Source organism: Paramormyrops kingsleyae, chromosome 19 (genome assembly GCF_048594095.1).
Source record: "Paramormyrops kingsleyae isolate MSU_618 chromosome 19, PKINGS_0.4, whole genome shotgun sequence".
Classification (NCBI taxonomy): domain Eukaryota; kingdom Metazoa; phylum Chordata; class Actinopteri; order Osteoglossiformes; family Mormyridae; genus Paramormyrops; species Paramormyrops kingsleyae.
In genome coordinates, this window is record NC_132815.1 from 24,393,939 (window position 1) to 24,410,881 (window position 16,943).

General features: G+C 44.9%; 1 protein-coding gene, 1 long non-coding RNA gene and 1 gene segment (V, D, J or C); 2 read left to right on the top strand and 1 right to left on the bottom strand.

Moving 5' to 3' along the window:
• The first annotated feature begins 2,514 nt into the window (after positions 1-2,514).
• On the top strand, positions 2,515-9,168 carry LOC140580847 (uncharacterized). The gene is made up of 3 exons (XR_011984033.1): positions 2,515-2,572; positions 7,657-7,752; positions 8,531-9,168. It is a non-coding gene; the product is annotated as an uncharacterized lncRNA (long non-coding RNA).
• On the bottom strand, positions 2,945-4,575 carry LOC140581168 (immunoglobulin lambda constant 6-like). The segment is given in 2 exon segments: positions 2,945-3,502; positions 4,365-4,575. Coding segments are annotated over 2 exon segments (348 nt in total).
• Positions 9,169-11,781: 2,613 nt separating the features above from the next.
• On the top strand, positions 11,782-16,448 carry LOC111850696 (protein LBH-like). 2 transcript variants are annotated; one of them, XM_023824877.2, is made up of 3 exons: positions 11,782-12,009; positions 14,773-14,870; positions 15,258-16,448. In XM_023824877.2, the coding sequence occupies exons 2-3, from the start codon at positions 14,796-14,798 to the stop codon at positions 15,453-15,455; spliced, it is 273 nt and encodes a 90-aa protein (XP_023680645.1). In that variant the 5' UTR covers positions 11,782-12,009; positions 14,773-14,795; the 3' UTR covers positions 15,456-16,448. The 2 variants fall into 2 exon arrangements, with proteins under 2 accessions (XP_023680645.1, XP_023680646.1); XM_023824878.2 differs by lacking the exon at positions 11,782-12,009 and adding an exon at positions 12,032-12,139.
• The last annotated feature ends 495 nt before the right edge of the window (positions 16,449-16,943 follow it).

A 16,943-nucleotide genomic window follows, 5' to 3' on the forward strand; every position in this document is an offset into this window, starting at 1 on the left:
CACGCCCGCAGCGCCCCTGGCTGACTACTCGCCTGTCCTGCCCGTCTCGCCTGTCCAGCCGGCCCAGCCCTGCTCGCCTGTCCAGCCGGCCGCGCCCGCGGCTCCATCCGCTGCTACGGCCGGGCCCACGGCCCCGCCTGAGGCCGCCGCTCTGCCCGCGGCCCCGCCTGAGGCCGCCGCTCTGCCCGCGGCCCCGCCTGCGGCCACGCCCGCGGCTCTGGCTGCCCCGCCTGCGGCCACGCCCGCGGCTCTGGCTGCCCCGCCTGCGGCCACGCCCGCGGCTCTGGCTGCCCCGCCTGCGACCACGCCCGCGGCTCCGGCTGCCCTGCCTGTTGCCTCTATAGAGGCCTTGACTTCTGTCCGCCCAGCACAGACCTCCCTCTTGACTCCCTCACCCTTGCCTCAGCAAGGCCGACACACCCCAGGACCGCGCCTGTCCGTTTCCCGTAAGGGACGGGGGCACAGGCGTCGGGTCCTGGTCCCGCCTGCCCTAACCCCTGGCTCGCCCGTGCGTCCCCTGGCCGTGGCTCGGTGGCTGCCTGCGGGTCCTCCGGCTCCGGCTCGGCTGCCGCCTCCGGGTCCCCCCGCTTCGGCTGGGCGTCGGACGGCGCCTTCCCTGGCTCCGGCTGCGCCTCCGCCTGCGCCTCCGCCTGCTGCGGCTTCCCCCTCCTGCCTGCCTGTGCCAGTGTTCCCTCCTGCTCCCTCCTTGTTTCCTTTGTCGGTCCCTACGTCTGTCTCCTTGTCCCGTGTGTGGTCCCCTCCTGCTCCGGCCTCCCTTCCGCCTGTGGCCCCTGCGGCTGCCTTCCCTCGCCCGCCTGGGTTCCCTCGAGCTCGCCCTATTCTTCCTCCTCCCTTTGTTCCGTCTCCTCGTCCCTTTGTTCCTCCTGTCTCGGTTCCTCGTCCCTCTGTGTCTCCTCCGTCCCCTCCTGGTCCCTTTGTCCCTCCAGTTTTTGCTGCTCGTCCCTCTGTGCCTCCCGTGTTCACTCCCGGCCCTTTTGTTCCTCCATTTTCTGTCCCCTCTCTGTCTCCTTTCTTTGTCTGCCTGTCCGCGTTCCCTGTCCTCTGTCAGGTCTTGTCGTTTTTCTGGTCCTTGTTCCTGTTCTGTGTCTCTGTCCTGTTTCCGGTGTCTCGTTGATGTTTTGCTTTTGTCTTCCAGGTCCTGTTCCCCGGTCTCGTCCGTCGCCTCCTCTCGGGCGCGCCCGGTGTGCGCGCCTTTGGGGGGGGGTTCTGTCACGATCCGCTCCGTTCGATCCCGATGTGTGCCACGCCCCCTCATTATCCACGTGTGCTTTCCCAATCGTGCCCAGCTGTTCCTTGTTATTTCGACTTGTCTTCTGTATTTAGTCCATGTCTGAGTCAGTCTTCCCCAGATCCGTCATTAATGTTCGTCGATGTTTGTTGTTGCCTTGGTTCTGTTCAGTAAAACCCGTTTGCCTGCACTTCCGGCTTCGCTTGCCTGTTTGCCCGCTCGCCCACACGTACGAAACGTAACACAGCTGTAGAAAGTATCATCTTTATGTAATGCCCTGCTCATCTGATTCTCCCGTGTGTCACGCCCCCCCCCCCCCCCCCCCCATTTACCTCATGTGGAATCCCAGTGTTCCCAGCTGTGTCTAGTTGTTGTTAATTAGTCCTGTATATTTAAGTCCACGTTCGAGTATGTTTCCCCATCCAGTCATTAACGTTGTGTTGTTATTGTATGGTCCTGCTTGTTTCTGCCTCAATTAAACACCTCGTTCACCCAATTTTTGGAGTTAAAAACCAAACCAGAATGCAAACCACAAAACTCAGGAACTAGAAAAACTAATAAAGGAAATACAAAAACAGAGGTGGGTGGACTTGAACACAAGACTGATAGATTAGTAGCCACATGCTCAGGCCATAGAGCCATGCGGCAGTCCAGGGAGTGGAGGAAACACACTAAGGACATGGACAACAGGAAGGACAGGATGGCCAGCGACACCTGCTGGCCAAACGGGATGGAGACATAAATGGCTGGGACAGATGGGTGCTGACCCTGACACAACACTACTGTTTCTTTTTTCCTTGTTGTTACAGCAGCATGTTATGATGCAGATTCCAACAGTAACTTTAACCCAGGGGGGTCCACGCTCCCCTAAATCGGGTTTGCCAAACTACCCCAACACTTTTGATGTTGCTAATTTTAGGTTTATAATAGAATAATATAAATTTGCCGTAGGATTTCCTGCCTAAATCCAACCTTGCTAGTATATATATATATCCTATATATATATATATATACTTTGTTGTTATTGGTGTTATCAGTTAGGACTCATCTGTTACATACATGTGAATATGTGTGCAGACTTGTCTCGAACTGAAAATGTCACAGAAGCCGGCTGACCAAAGCTGACAACCCCATTAACGTGAACTTGGAGGTGGGCAGATGCTGTTATCTGACTGACTAGCATACAGTTGTAGGCTATTGAGAGAGAATATGAATAAATGTGGTAAAAGAGACATTAGAAAATATTCTTCACATGGAATGGACGACTCAAAATTGAGCAGATTTAACTCCAGTCAGTGGCGCAGACTTCAGCTGTTAAGACAGGTCAGTCGAGTTTGCTTCCCTAATGAGTGTCTGTCAGTTGTTGTGTTACTGTAACATTGTCATAGCAGTAATACTAGAATTACTACTGATTACCACTGATGAGTTAAACTGTACCCCAAAAACTCATAGCCCGTCCTGTTTCATGGTGCCGGGGCTTTTACGGTCAACATATTTTAATGATTGTTAGGACAGCGTGTATGCAGCCATTTTTATTATCTGTCATGTGGCATATTACGTACAGTAACGGTATATAATAGCTGTGTAATTCATGGTCTTAGAAAGTGTATACCTACTCGCTACGAACAGAGACACCAGTCCATGCAAACTCCACTCATTCAATCACATGCATTTATAAAACAAACTGCTAATTAATTAAACTCGGTATTTGTATTTTGTCTTTATTGAGCCTGCCATTTATCTAAGCATTTGCAATAACTTGAAAGCGTTTTATTTCCGATCATCTCGGACTGTAACATTTTACAAATACATTTACCGATCAGCACACACATGCTTCTTTAAGCCGAGTACAATACTGGGAAGCGCCGTAACATCAAATATCGCTTATTTTGATGTGCTGCCTTCGCCTGGTGGTGAGCTGCAGTTACTGGCACTCCGCCTGGCTCACACTGCGGCTGAGCGGCGAGGTCAGGGCGGAGTGTCTGATCTGGCAGGAGTAGGAGACCCCGGAGCTCCACTGCGCCGCCGTCACGGTCAGTAGGCTGATGAGCGAGTATGTGCCGTCGGATCGCCGCTCCGGCACGGCGGTTTGCACCTCGCTGCCCGTCCGACTGCTGCCGCCTTCGGTCCACGACACGGCGGCCGTGTCTGGGAAGAAGCCCTGCGCCATGCACACCAAAGTGGCCTTTCCCTGAGACAGTTCAGTCTGGGACGGCGGCATGAGGCTCAGCGATGGGGGAGACGGGGAGCGATCTGCCGGGGGACAAGCGAGGGAGACCGATGCGTCAGCTCCGTGCAGTTACGTACTAAGAGCTTACAGCCTGAATGGCAGTAGCCTATCAGGGACACGAATATACTTCTTAGTTATCAAGCTTATATGAACAATCTAACTACACAGCGATATAGAAATACATATTAATTATCTAAACAGCTAAGAATAGCTATTTTTCTGGACAGTTAAATCGTTAGATTGTCAGTATTTCAAAATCGTACTCAAAATCAGTAAATCAGAGTCATCAGTATGATGTCAAATAAATCATCAGTGTTTACAGATATATCTATGAGAAAAGGTTGATTTTCATCCCAGCATCTGTCAGAAGGTGAATAGTGATAGAGCCAATTATTTTATTCAACATATTAACACTGATAAGACAGTTACAGGACAGTCTGCCCTTATCACCCCTACTGTTACTGCTTCTAATGTGAGATATTTAACTTACCGACATTCAGCATCGTGCCCCCACCAAAGCTGGTGGCAGACACAGTGATACAGAGCCTAACAAAAACCGTCAGCCATGTACAGCTTCGCTCAGTGGATCAGCACTGTCAGCATTTCAAGATACTGAACACAGTAAAAGCATTTTTTACTTTTTAACATATACATACAGGGTGCAAATAACCCCAGATCATTTATTTCTTGTATTTGCCAAATTATAGAAATTCCCAGGTATTAAATATGACTATATCTTCCAGAGATCCAGTGGGAAAAAAGCTTATTAATTTTGATTATTTAAATACTTAACTATAACTATAAATGTATATTGGCAATAAATAGGTCACTGTTGCTGTATTAGTGTTAAGCATGCTTTGGTGTGTTCATTATGTACTTACTTACTAAGGACAATGAGTTTCATTCCTTCCCCAAATCTGGTGACTCACAGTGACTTACAGCCGCACAAAAGCCCATCTTGTTGCATCTCCGTGGATGTGCTGTGAAGAGATAAATCTAGAAAGTCCCCCAATAAGCTCTTGGTATTGTGTTAATCCAGTGGAGGTGATGTGTCTGATCCATTTTCAGCTGTACTGGACCTGTGCTTGGTGACAAGGTTTCACTGTAAGGCCGACCCCAGGTTAGGTTCCCCTTTGGGTTTTTGTGTGAGCGTCTCAGTGAAGTGTCTCACTGTGGCTCCCTCACAATTAACACAGGCACAGTAGTACACTGCCTCATCTTCTGCCTTCACGCCGTTGATGTGAAGGTATTCCTGACTCCCAGACTCGGAATATGTGAACCTGTCTGGCAATCCAGGTGCTCTGTTAGAATTAACCAGCAGGAACTGAGGAGCACTTCCAGCCTTCTGTTGAAACCAAGAAATGGCCCAACTGCCACTGCTTACTGAACAAGATATTTTGGCATTTGTCCCTAGAGACAAAGACACAGACTTCTCCTGGGTCAGCACGACAGCGGCCTTCAAACCTGCAGATTTACCAAAACAAAATTTTGCAATTAATATACGGCTGTCTGTAATTAAGAAACAATCAGTATGTTACCTACTACTAATCTGCATGAATGGTCATGCATTGTTAATAATATTCACAGAGAGATCGCACCGGCAGTCTCAGTCACGTATCCAGCCCCTTACCAGATATTGCCACCATTATGATGGTGAACAGGGTTGTGCTGAGCTTCATACTGATGGTCAGGGTCTTGGCAGACAGAGGGGTCAGAGCTGAGAGGACACAGTCACTCACTTCTGTGGAGCTGAGATGAACTTCTGCTCATATACCGTAGTGCAGACCCCCCCCCCCCCCCCAACATTCAGTCCCAGGGCTCCTTTCACAGGAAACATCTTTCGAAATGCTTTCTCATTTGAATGCAGTGACTATAAATAATTAGCAAGAGATGTTTTTTTTTGGTGGTTTGATGCCTCAGTGGGTAATGTAGCCTCACACCCCCAGGGCTGGGGGCTTGATTTCTGCTCTGGTTCTGTGTGTAACAAGTTTCTTAGTGATGTGGACCCCACCCGAGTTCTGAAGGCCAATGTTTTAGGTGAACTGGTGTTTCAAAAGTGTCCTGTATTTCATCAGATAGCCTGACAGGAACCCAGCACTGAATTAATAGTCATGGATGTTGAATGGAATGGGAAGCTTTAGTTGAATTGTGTTAAATACATCCTAAGTGTTTTATCTACTCCTCTTCAGTGTGCCTCATGAAATACAGCCCTGTAAACCATAGTTTCAACCCAGCGGGAAACACTGAAGTTGTCCAAATTTAAAACTTTATCTCATAAACCTATAGAGTGAAAATGTACGGGGACATATTTATGTCTGTTTGAACATTTTGGAGAATGAGACTGGGGGGGTCGGGGTGCCAGGTGTCACTGCTGCTGCTTCTGAAAAGTCAGTAGGAGGGTGTCCAGTTTTCACATCCTCCCCACCTACCTGTTTCTGTGCAGCTTCTCAGTCTAACTGCTAGAGTTTAGGAGATCATCCCCCCCCCCCACCCCAACCATGCTGGGTGAAGAACAGCCCAAGCTTACAGAACATATGCAAATGAAGAGCGGAGATGTTTGCTGAGCTGTGCTAGCAGATCACTCCGCTCAAAAGACAGTGTCGTGCACCATGAGCCTTAGCAATATTAGAGTGGTCTGCAAAAGCATGTGGGTCTTTACACAGTTTTCATTTGTTTCTTTAAAACTCACATGGTCACCAATGTGTAACAAAGAGGGTAAAAGCAAACAAAAAACCATTTATATGAAAGAATGGAGCCAGAAATCTCCTGCTCAGTGTAAGTATTCACTATGGTGATTGAGAGGATGGTATACACAGATTTATTTGATCCATTCAGGATTAGAAAAGCTATATCTTGAGCATTAAGGAATCAAAACCCTTTATGATCCCAGTATGTAAATTGTTGCTTAATAATTAATAAATTAATAAAGTTAAACAGCTTAATCTTATCAGTATAGCTAAATTGTAGAAAATTTGGCTTTGCCATTTCACATGCAGCATTTTCACATTCTGGACCTATTTGCACATGTAACATGAGATTAATAAAATGCTACTTTGCTTTATAAACCAAATAATAAATGTATTGATTTTTCAAGGTGAGTAATTGTGTCCCTGGGGGCTGGAGGAGACAGGTGTGAGGCTGTGGAGCTCAGAGAGGGTAATTATGTTTTTTGGGCAGGATGTGGGGAGGGGGGGGGCTGCTTTCGGTTCCTCTTCTCGCTGTTTTCTGTGTCTGCATTTTCTCAGTCTTACTGCTATGGGCTGTAGTAGCTGAAGAATACATCATGCTCTTGGGGAATTTCCAAATTAAAACAAAATCAGAAATGCCACTGTCAATAATAATAATCAGGAGAGGAATGTTTGATTCTATGATAAAACATCACAAGCATACAGCTGTCAAGGGGCCAACTGAGGTACCAGTGCTGCTAGGCTGAGCTTCCAGTGAGGGACCAGTAACCAGGGGAGCTGTAAAGGGGGGTGGGGGTGTTTGTAGGACAAATTTGGAACATTACTAGATCGGGTTGGTTTGGGTTGCTTTCTCAAGGCCCAAAATCTCTAGCAGCATTAACAATGTACTCTACCAGTAACAATGGCAGGATGTTTGTAGGAAAATCACTGCTTAATTAATGAACACTGCTTGAAACCTCCATATTGGTCCTCAGTTGCTCTTCCAGAGCTAATAGAACAAAACACCTGCATCTGTCAGAATAACTGAATCACACATGTAACCTGAAAACTCCTTTTTCATAGCAGGGATATGCTGTGGGGGGGCAGGGGGTGCCTGAGCACCTGCATCTCATGCCCAGTTGCCTCCTTCTTGAGATCCTGAGAGCTGTTTAGTCATCACCGGCAATTTTCCCCGGGGGAACCCCCACCGCTGCTTGTCAGATTTTATCGAGTGTCCCTTTTTGGTAACCGACAATTAGCAGCATTTACTGTCAAGAACCTAACCCCCCCCCCCCCAAAAAAAAATAGCTGATCTAACCCATCTAATGCTATTTCCTAAGTAACAGGAATTCTACTGATGTTGTTGTGCTTGTATTATTGTATATTGAATGTATTGCATTTTATACCTGCTGACCATGTCCATTGACACTTTGTGTGTAAGTAGGCTTATAGCTGAAGAAAATGAGAATATAAATATGATTTTTAATGTAACTCAATTTTACTATTGAGAGGCATTTGGATCACACCATTCGACGTCAGAATAACCAATCAGAGAGGCAATATCAGGGCAGTGTCCCATCAGCGAGGTCTGCATCTTATTCACCGAGGTGGGTTTGTGCTGGCAATTGAAAACTTCTCTCTCAAACCATGAACATTAATCACACTCAATAATCATTATAATAATCATAATAATCATGTAATAAAGGCCATTATTACAGAGGATAAAAATATCAAATCTGAGTATGAAAAACCTGAGAAAATCTGCAGTTTGTGAACCTAAACTAACAATGTGTGACATGGATAGTAACCATCACTTGTGCTGTAAAAGTCGTAGTTGACTTCCAGCAATCTGAAGATTTTTTTAAATGTGAAATTAGCGCCTCCTTCTGGAGCCTAATATTATTAATTTTACAGAATTTCACTATACAGTGGTGCCTGCGGTTCACGAACACAATCCGTTCCAGGAAAGTGGTCGTGAACCAATTTGTATGCGAACCAAGGGAATTTTTCCCATAAGAAAGCACTGAAATTCGATCACAAGCCTACCAAATAATATTTTTTGTTAATTTTCTGGTTTTTATAGTAAAAACTTTAAAAAAAAAAAAAACATACACACACAATACAAAAATACGCCTATAGTGTGGCGACTGGCAGACTGAGGCATCGCGGGAGCAGAGTGTGACTTGTTCTTAGACCACAGCGTTCGTGAACGGCAGGCATCACTGTACAGTATGACCAAAAGTATGTGGTTCACCCAACATCAATATCCAACCTGGATGACAGCATATCCCACCCGCCATATGTTACATCCCCTGCATGTTCTGCAGTGCATGTTCTGCAGTGCATGTTCTGTTTCTTATCTGTCCGTGTTTTGTTCTATTCCAGGCCAGGCTCCCTACGCTAATTGGTGGGATGTGCCGGCGTGTGAGGCGTGTCCAGAACGATTTGATAAAGGGGCCTGGTCTGTGTACCAGGGGGAGGGGGAGCTGTTGTGTTTCTGTTGTATTTTTGTTTCGTCGGTTGAAAGTTCTTTTTGGTAAAATCATAATGTTATAAACCCCTAGACGTCTTGAACTTGACCGCTGCCTCTCCTGCACTTTGTTGCTGTTTTGAGCCAATGGTGACACAATGGTGACACATGCTCCAGCATCTTATGGGAGTGTTCGTTGTTGTCTTTTGCTGATCAGAATTCTGTTGTTTTTTTCTGAGGTGTTATCCAATAGAACGGTTAGGCATGTGCTAATATTGTAATTTTTCCATTGTCTTTTTTCGTTTATTCTTGTTCATATATAACCTCCACTGCAATTTAAACACTGTCTGTTGCACTTAATCCAGTACACTTTGTGTCTTGAATTTTTTCTGCATGTATTAATAACAAGAATAGAAACACTACTGTGTTGACTAAGTTACCTGAACCATATATACACACACCTTAAAAATCTTTGAAATTAAATAGAAATGTAATGCAAAAATGTAACAATTATAAGGCTAAATTAATATTGTTCATAGTTTTTGCACCATCACGTCACGACGAAATAAATACATCTATCAATTTTCTAAAACCGCTTATATTATTCAGGGTTACAGGGGGTCCAGAGCCTATCCCAAAGGCTATGGGCACAAAGCAGGGAACAACCCAGGATGGGGCACCAACCAAGCACAAGGCACACACAACACCATTCACACCTACGGACAATTCAGTAAAATTCCAATTAGACTTAGCATGTTTTTGGACTGGGGGTGGGGGTGGGAACTGGAGTACCCGGAGGAAACCCCACAACGGCACAGGGAGAACATGCAAACTCCACACATGGAACAATGGTGGAAACTTGAACCCAGGTCCCAGAGGTGTGAGGCGACAATGCTAACCACTGCACCACCCCACAACAAAATAAATAGGTTAGTAGGGTCATTCGTATATTCTTTTATTCTTAAATGACAGGTTAATGTAGTTCATGCTCATTAATATAAGCCAGGCCAAATGCATAGCCCAATTTTTAATGTGTAAGGAGGGAGTCCCTGCTCTGTCTCTCTATCCACCATGGAGTCCCTGCTCTGTCTCTCTATCCACCATGGAGTCCCTGCTCTGTCTCTCTATCCACCATGGAGTCCCTGCTCTGTCTCTCTATCCACCATGGAGTCCCTGCTCTGTCTCTCTATCCACCATGGAGTCCCTGCTCTGTCTCTCTATCCATGAAACAGGTTGAAGGCCCCTTGCAGGCCAATATCATCTATGTAGGGAGCTATAGGAAAGTCAGGGACACAGTAGGGGCATGGATAGTCTGGTGAATGTAGCATCAATTACATCATCAAATTTGCTTGTGATACTACAGTAATTAAAACTACAGGAGTGAGGTGGCAGGTCTGGTGGAGTGGTGTAGTGACAAGAACTCACCCTACGCACCACTTACACATAGGAGGTCACTGTGAACTTCAGGAAGCACTTTAGAAGTCACCCAACAATCACCACTGATGGACATCTAGTGGGCACTTATGGATCGAAAGGTAGTAGATGAAGAATCCCGGGTCCATCCTCACCAAATCCCATCAATGACTTCAGTTTCTAAGACACCTGAGGAAATGGGTGTGAGTGAGGCACCACTTAGCAGTTACTACTGTAGTACCACTGAGAGTATTATTACCAACAGTATCAGGGAATGGTATGGTGAAGCCATAAAGAAAAAAGTACCGATTTATACTTGTCAGTGGGGCTGTACCCTCAAGAGTCTGCCAATTGTACCCTAGTTGTAGATAAATGTACCTTTTAAGGTACAGAAATGGAAGGAACACTTCGCTCTATTGGGGGTACATTAATTGTACTAGGACTGTGCCCTTTTTTTCTTACAGTGTGTGACGAAAGATTGCGATCACAGGAACTTAATTCCCCTCCATCGATCAGCTGCACCATAACCGCTGCTGTTATAAAGTCCAGTCAATAATTCAGGACCCTAGCTACTGTACTCCCACCACAAACCATTCACAATACTGCACTCTGGAATGAGGTTTTGCAGCATTAGAACACTGACCACCTGACTCAAGAGCATCCTCAAGCCATTTTAGGCCATTCCAGTTTCCAACATCTGCATTTTCCATAACAAGCATGTTGGTGGCACTCTATAGACCAGGATTCTCCAACTCCGGTCCTGGAGAGCTACTATCCAGTAGGTTTTCTGTCCCACTTGGCTTCTGATGAGCCACACCTGTTCCTGGTATTTACCTGAGAACAGGTGTGACTCATCAGAAGCCAGGTAGGATAGAAAACCTACTGGATAGTTTAGTTGTTGAATTTGAGCTCGATTTTCTTATGCACAGTTGAAACGCTGTGAAGTCTATTGCATCTGTTCTATGTAATTGGAGACCCCTGCTATAGACCTTTTACTGCACTTCTTCAGCCACAGACTACATATTGTTCCCTTTTGCCCTATTTTGTATTGTTTTTGCACTGACTTGCATTGATTTTCACGGCTTTGTATTGTTTTGCGTTATATCTTACAGTTTTCCACCACCTGTATTGTTTCGTACTGTCCTTAAACTTTTATAACGGAGTGAGGCTGAATGACTAAGCATTCTCCTGCCGCTGTTGCACATTGTTGATAAAGATCTTTAATCTTGAAGGAACTAGGTTGTATCTTTACCATAAAATGTTTCAAGGTCGCACTACTAACATTCTTTGTATTTTGGCTGTATTAACAACCGGAAAACTGGTTCCTGTGTTTAATTTCGCTTACATTAATAGAGTAGTTCCCGACTGTAATATTCATTATCGCTTAACAGAAAGCATTTGTTAGTTGTCGGATTGTATTGTGAAAATCAAATCTGAGACATAATTTTAATGTACAGGGGTTGTTCAGACCAGCAGGGAAAAAAGAATGGAATGAGTGTTTTGTCCCGTACGTTCCGCAGACATGTGCAAAGGAGGAATGACTCAATGAATGTCGCCTACATTAGGTATACGGCTGCATTGAAGTTGGAAGATGCTGTTCATTTTCCTGAATGAACGTGATATCACTGTTTGTGATTGGCTAGCCGGCACCGCGCACGCCCCTTGCCATTGAAGAATTTCCAGGCTCTTGCGCTGACGCACTAGGCCACGCCCCTCCTTCGAAATCATTCTGTCCGCACGAGGTATCGGAGCTTGCCAGCGCTGGAAGCGCGCGCTGATTGTCTGCGCTGCACGTTTTCTGCATCATTAAATAATTGGTAGATTGATTTACTCGTGTGTTTCGCATCATCGTAAGATTTTCGCACGGAATTTGTCATCGGGCTAAGAAGTGCTCGTCAAGGAGTGGTGACGGCTTTCCACAAACAATTTAAGCTGACCAAAGCACAGGTGTGACTTTATGTCTGCATTTTACTCTGAAGTGGTACGTATCATTAGTCTACTGGCGCCGTATTTTAAAAAAAATATCTTCCATTAAAAATACAACCACATCTTGTCAATCTCATAATATAAGCCCAAGGACTGAGACGTTTTACGATCGTACGTTACAGCAGGTTGGCAGATGTTTACATTCCCTTTATTGAGAAGCTGCATTTCAGTGCGCTATATCAATGATTCAAGCTGCAAAAATCTAAAAGAGCTGTAATGAACACGAGGGGGGTTGGGGAGAGTGTTAGATATGTTTGTCCTTAAATTGACCTTTGTTTTAATATACGAAGGGCTATATTACGCAGAGCGATGTCAAATACAGGGGAAAAATTGGGTCCAAGACTGAAATTTTGGTATCCATTTAAAAAAAAAAAAAAAAAAAAAAAACCGCTTGCCTGTTGTGTGCATTTATTTTTGCGTATATCTCATTTGGAGAACTATTGTTTTGCTGTCTTGGGGAGTTGGTAATTTAGTAATGTAATTACATTTGTAAAAAATCTGCCGAATCATTTACCCCCATGAATGCATTTTTTCTTCTAGTTCTGGTTCACAGACGGTTTAGTTGTTAAATTTGAGCTCGATTTTCTTATGCACAGTTGAAACGCTGTGAAGTCTATTGCATCTGTTCTATGTAATTTACATTCAGGTTTTCAGGTCGCTTTTATGAAAACGCACGTGACCAGAGAAATCCAGATTATACCAGTAGATTCTTTTGTGGCTTTGAGTCTAACTCATGGTTACATCATACATGTGTGTTTAGGGCATAGAATTGTATACCGGCTGGGAGTGCGGCTCCAACGCTTTGACAGCCCATTTTATCGAATGACTGACTGACACATGCAGGCTGAGCTCTGCTGGCTTGCGTCTCACCAGCGGTCCATATAGCTGATTGCTCAATGGTTATTTTAAACATCTTGTCTCCTGCGGAATTTTTGTCCACCTCTTCTGTTGTGTTCAGTTTCTGTATTAGTAGGCCTACAGGAATTGTACTTTGTGCTCATTGCTGGTTATGTCACTTATGACATGTTTAATATTGACCTTTTTAGCCTAGATGTTAATGTATGAGACATACATTAATGTTGCCGTTCCTACATGGTTTTTAGAGTGCGCTTTTCCCATAATAGAGATGATATTTTAGATGCATGCTGGATTTTCTCCCCAAATTGTGTAGAGAGAGAGAGAGAGACTTTACATAGCTTATGGTAGTATAGTAAACTATCACCTCAGCTACATTCTATTGGTACTGTAGATGTCAGTGATAGGCTGCTCTTTAAGGTTGGAGAGAAGTGTCATCAGTGGAGCGTAAACTGAAGCAGGCCTGTCTGGATGGTGCCGTCTCTGCTTCCGGCTGTCCTGACAGTGGAGGGCGCTATCCTCATGGATGGCCTCTTCTCATCTCCATACTACTGGGGTTTGTTGGCAAGATGTAGTAAATACTGGGTATTAAGAAAATGGTGCTTTATCTGACATTAATCCAGTGGTTCATCTAGAACATCTGCTGTGCATTGTAATATTGTAGCAGAATTTGGAAAGCTGAAGTGCAAAGAATATATGCTTGAATTTTGATTTGTTGTAGTTCAGCTTGGTGTCTGCGAACTTGTTTTGGTGGAAATCCTGGAATTTCTAGATTTGTCGCTTGAATAATTTGATATGGTTGTCCTGTAGCAGTGTGGGTACTGTGGACAGTACTGGTGTTCTCATGTTAAGCACTAGCAGGAATATGGTCATTCACTGATGAAAGTAGCTGTTTAGACAAATGTAGAAATCGGGGGATGCAACATCAAAGTCCTTGCACTTTATCCATTTTTTTTGTGTGTTTTTCCTCCCCTTCTGAAATATGCCAGGTGGTGTATTAATAGACCCAAATAAATCATGAATGCCAGTGTAATCGATGTGCAGTGTCAGTGCTGCTATGCTGAACATTGCCATTGAGTCTGTTGGCATTAATGCTGCTTATGGCAGTCATTTTCCTTTTCTTTCTTAGGTCCCATCATCACAATGGACATTCTGGCTTTGAATGACTACATTTCTTACAATTCTAACTTGCAAATCAATATTGGCAAACTTGTTGCGGTCAAGGAACAATTGCTATTACCAAGGAAAGGAAGTACTCACACTTGTCCTGGGGGAAAAGTTATTCATATGTATACTGCTGTGTTCAGATTTTGTTAGATTTTTTAAATAGCATATTCCACTGTTGGATTGTTTATAAATGTTTCATTTTTATTTTCATTTAAATGCTGCTTTCTTGTACGTATGCTGACTTAATAGTGAAGTACCCAAGTATACAAAGCCTTCCTATGACCTGACACCAGTTCAGTTACACTATTGATTCTGACTCTGTTCACTTTACAGGGCTCTCTGACAGGCTTGTAAATGTTCCCCATCTGTTACTGAGGCTGTGTCTGTTCTATGAGCGTCTGTATCCCCATCCTGCCTGAATGACCAGCTGTGTACTATATATTGCAAAATAGGGAATGGAGATGAGTATGAAGGATTTACGTGCAGATTAGAGGGTAGCCAGTGGCAGCATTGTACTGTAGATTACACCTAGTGATCAGATAATCATCCCTCTAAGTCCTTGGGGGGGGGGGGAGAGAGACTTCATACTGTAACCCTAAGTGGAACTGGCTGTAACGCCCTACATGTGAACCCCTTTTGGACGGCTGCTCGCTTGCCAGCACTGGGCATTTCTGAGCTGTGTGTGTTGGTGAAGCAGAATTCTTACTAATCCCACTCTCTGGATTTGCTGTGGCAGCTCCTTATCCCTGGCTGGCAGCGATGACTGAGATGATGACCAGCACTGCCATGGAAGACATGCATCTTGGTGCCAACCAAGACAGGAACTCCTACCAGGTGCAGCCATCCGTGGGTCACATGGTTTGCTGCAAGTTTGTCTGTTTCAAATGTGCCACAGGCTTGATCCCTATACTGTCCATTTTGCATAGGAAAACTCGAGTTTAATTTGAAGCATGGTGCCTTTAAAAGTTTGACATGAATCCTCATGAAAATTGTTCCAAAATACCTGCTGCATCCTTTTTTGCATCCCTCTCTGAGCTGCATGACTTTGTTGCACATGTGGGGTCTCATGCTCCCACCCGCAATTTCCATTTTTTGATGTGAAAGGTGCTGATTTTTCTCCTAGTTAGTCTGGTCTCTGGAACCTGCAGTACAGTATGGAAATCATTACCTGAGGCTTTCTGGTGACAGACCTTTAAGGCCTCCACTGCTTTCTCTCCCCAGATCTTCCCTGACCCCACAGACTTTGAGCGGTGCTGCAAGCTGCAGGAATGCCTGCCCTCCATCGTGGTGGAGCCCACAGAGGGTGAGGTGGAGAGCGGGGAACTGCGCTGGCCTCCAGAGGACTTTTTGCTTTGTGAGGAGAGCAAGGAGAAGAGGGAATGCAATGGTGGGCAGCTGTGCTCTAACTCTCCGCAGTAGCGGAGCTGTATGCTCTCCATCTCTCTCCCTTCTTTCCTCTGTCCTCTCCTCTGGTGCTTGAATGTGCTGGTTCATGCATCACAGCACATGGAAACTTCCAGTCCTTTTAACCCTGGCTTGGCTTAGGTTCAGACTTTGCCATGCAGTCAAGTTCATTGTGTTTAACACCCCCCACCCACCGCGAACAGGCACATGCACAACTTGCTCTCTGATTAAATGTCAAATAGATGTAACATGTTTGCATTTGACTTTAGATGGAAATCCATGTGCTATACAATAGAACATCGGTGTTGGGTTCCTTTCAAGAGGCAAAACATTCAGCCTATTAAAAGATGTGACCAGAACAGGTTCTTTCCCTAAGCTGTTTCAGGACTACAGAAATCCTGTTCACTGTGAGTAGTGATGTGGCTGAAATGTCATTGCAGTTTAGACATTGTGTGAATGTTGTCACATAGAAATTGGATGCTGTTTTAAATTGTCCTCAATTTATGTATTTTTCTTTTCCTCTGAGATGGTGGGGGGGGTGCAAGAATAGTTTAAAATGCCCAGAAATAGTGATGTGCAACCATGCATTTTCATGTGCTGATCTGTATATGTGTATCGTATGTCACTTAGGATTTGAATAACCTCTTTGGAGAATATGTAGTTGGCTAAGGAAAGCTTCAGAATTCACAGTGACTTGGCCAAGGTTAAGATCCACTAAAAGTGGCCCAAACTAACATGACCTGAACTGGGCTTCAGTCTTTTGAATTGTGATGTAGAATTAATAGATGCTCTGTCTTGTCTGCCTCTTTTCTAGCTAAATCTTTTCTTTTGGGGCTGTAGCTTTGATAGTGTTACTGTTCAACCAGTAGTTGGTTCATTATTTTGTACAGCTCAGGGAGATGTGATACCTTTTTTTTCTTTTCCACTGTTTTGTATTTCTGCTCCTTTTTGTTGTGGAAACTGTTTTTTGTGTTTTCCACTTCAATAAACCCATCAGTGGTGTATTCACTCTTGGCCCCGTCATGGATATAGAAAACGCATCCTTCCCTCTTGGGTTACACCTGTGGAAGCATGGGGGCAGCGTGTGGCAGAATAATCCTATCAGTGTGGGGCCTTTTATGTATGTGTGTGTGTCTGAGAGCCAGATGGGGTACACAAAACCACAGAATGCCTGTGTACCCCTAGAAATGAACTGGTCTTAACCCTCATGACTGCTAAAGAAAAGTGGAAACTAGTCTCCCAAAACCTTAACAGAGCTCCTGCATCTTGCCCTGTGTCACATCTCTTGGCTGAACACAAAGCTCAGCAGGAGTCACGTCCAGAAAGGCCCTATGATGAAGAGACTAATTACAGCAGGAAATGCACCAGAGAGGGAATCAGGAGGCCTCTCCTGTGCAGGCAGGCTGCTTTGGGGTCCTGAAGATCTCGAGGAAACATCCTGCTCTCTTTCCAGCCATGTTAGATACACATGGAGACCTGAAACGGCACAAACATTAGGTTTGC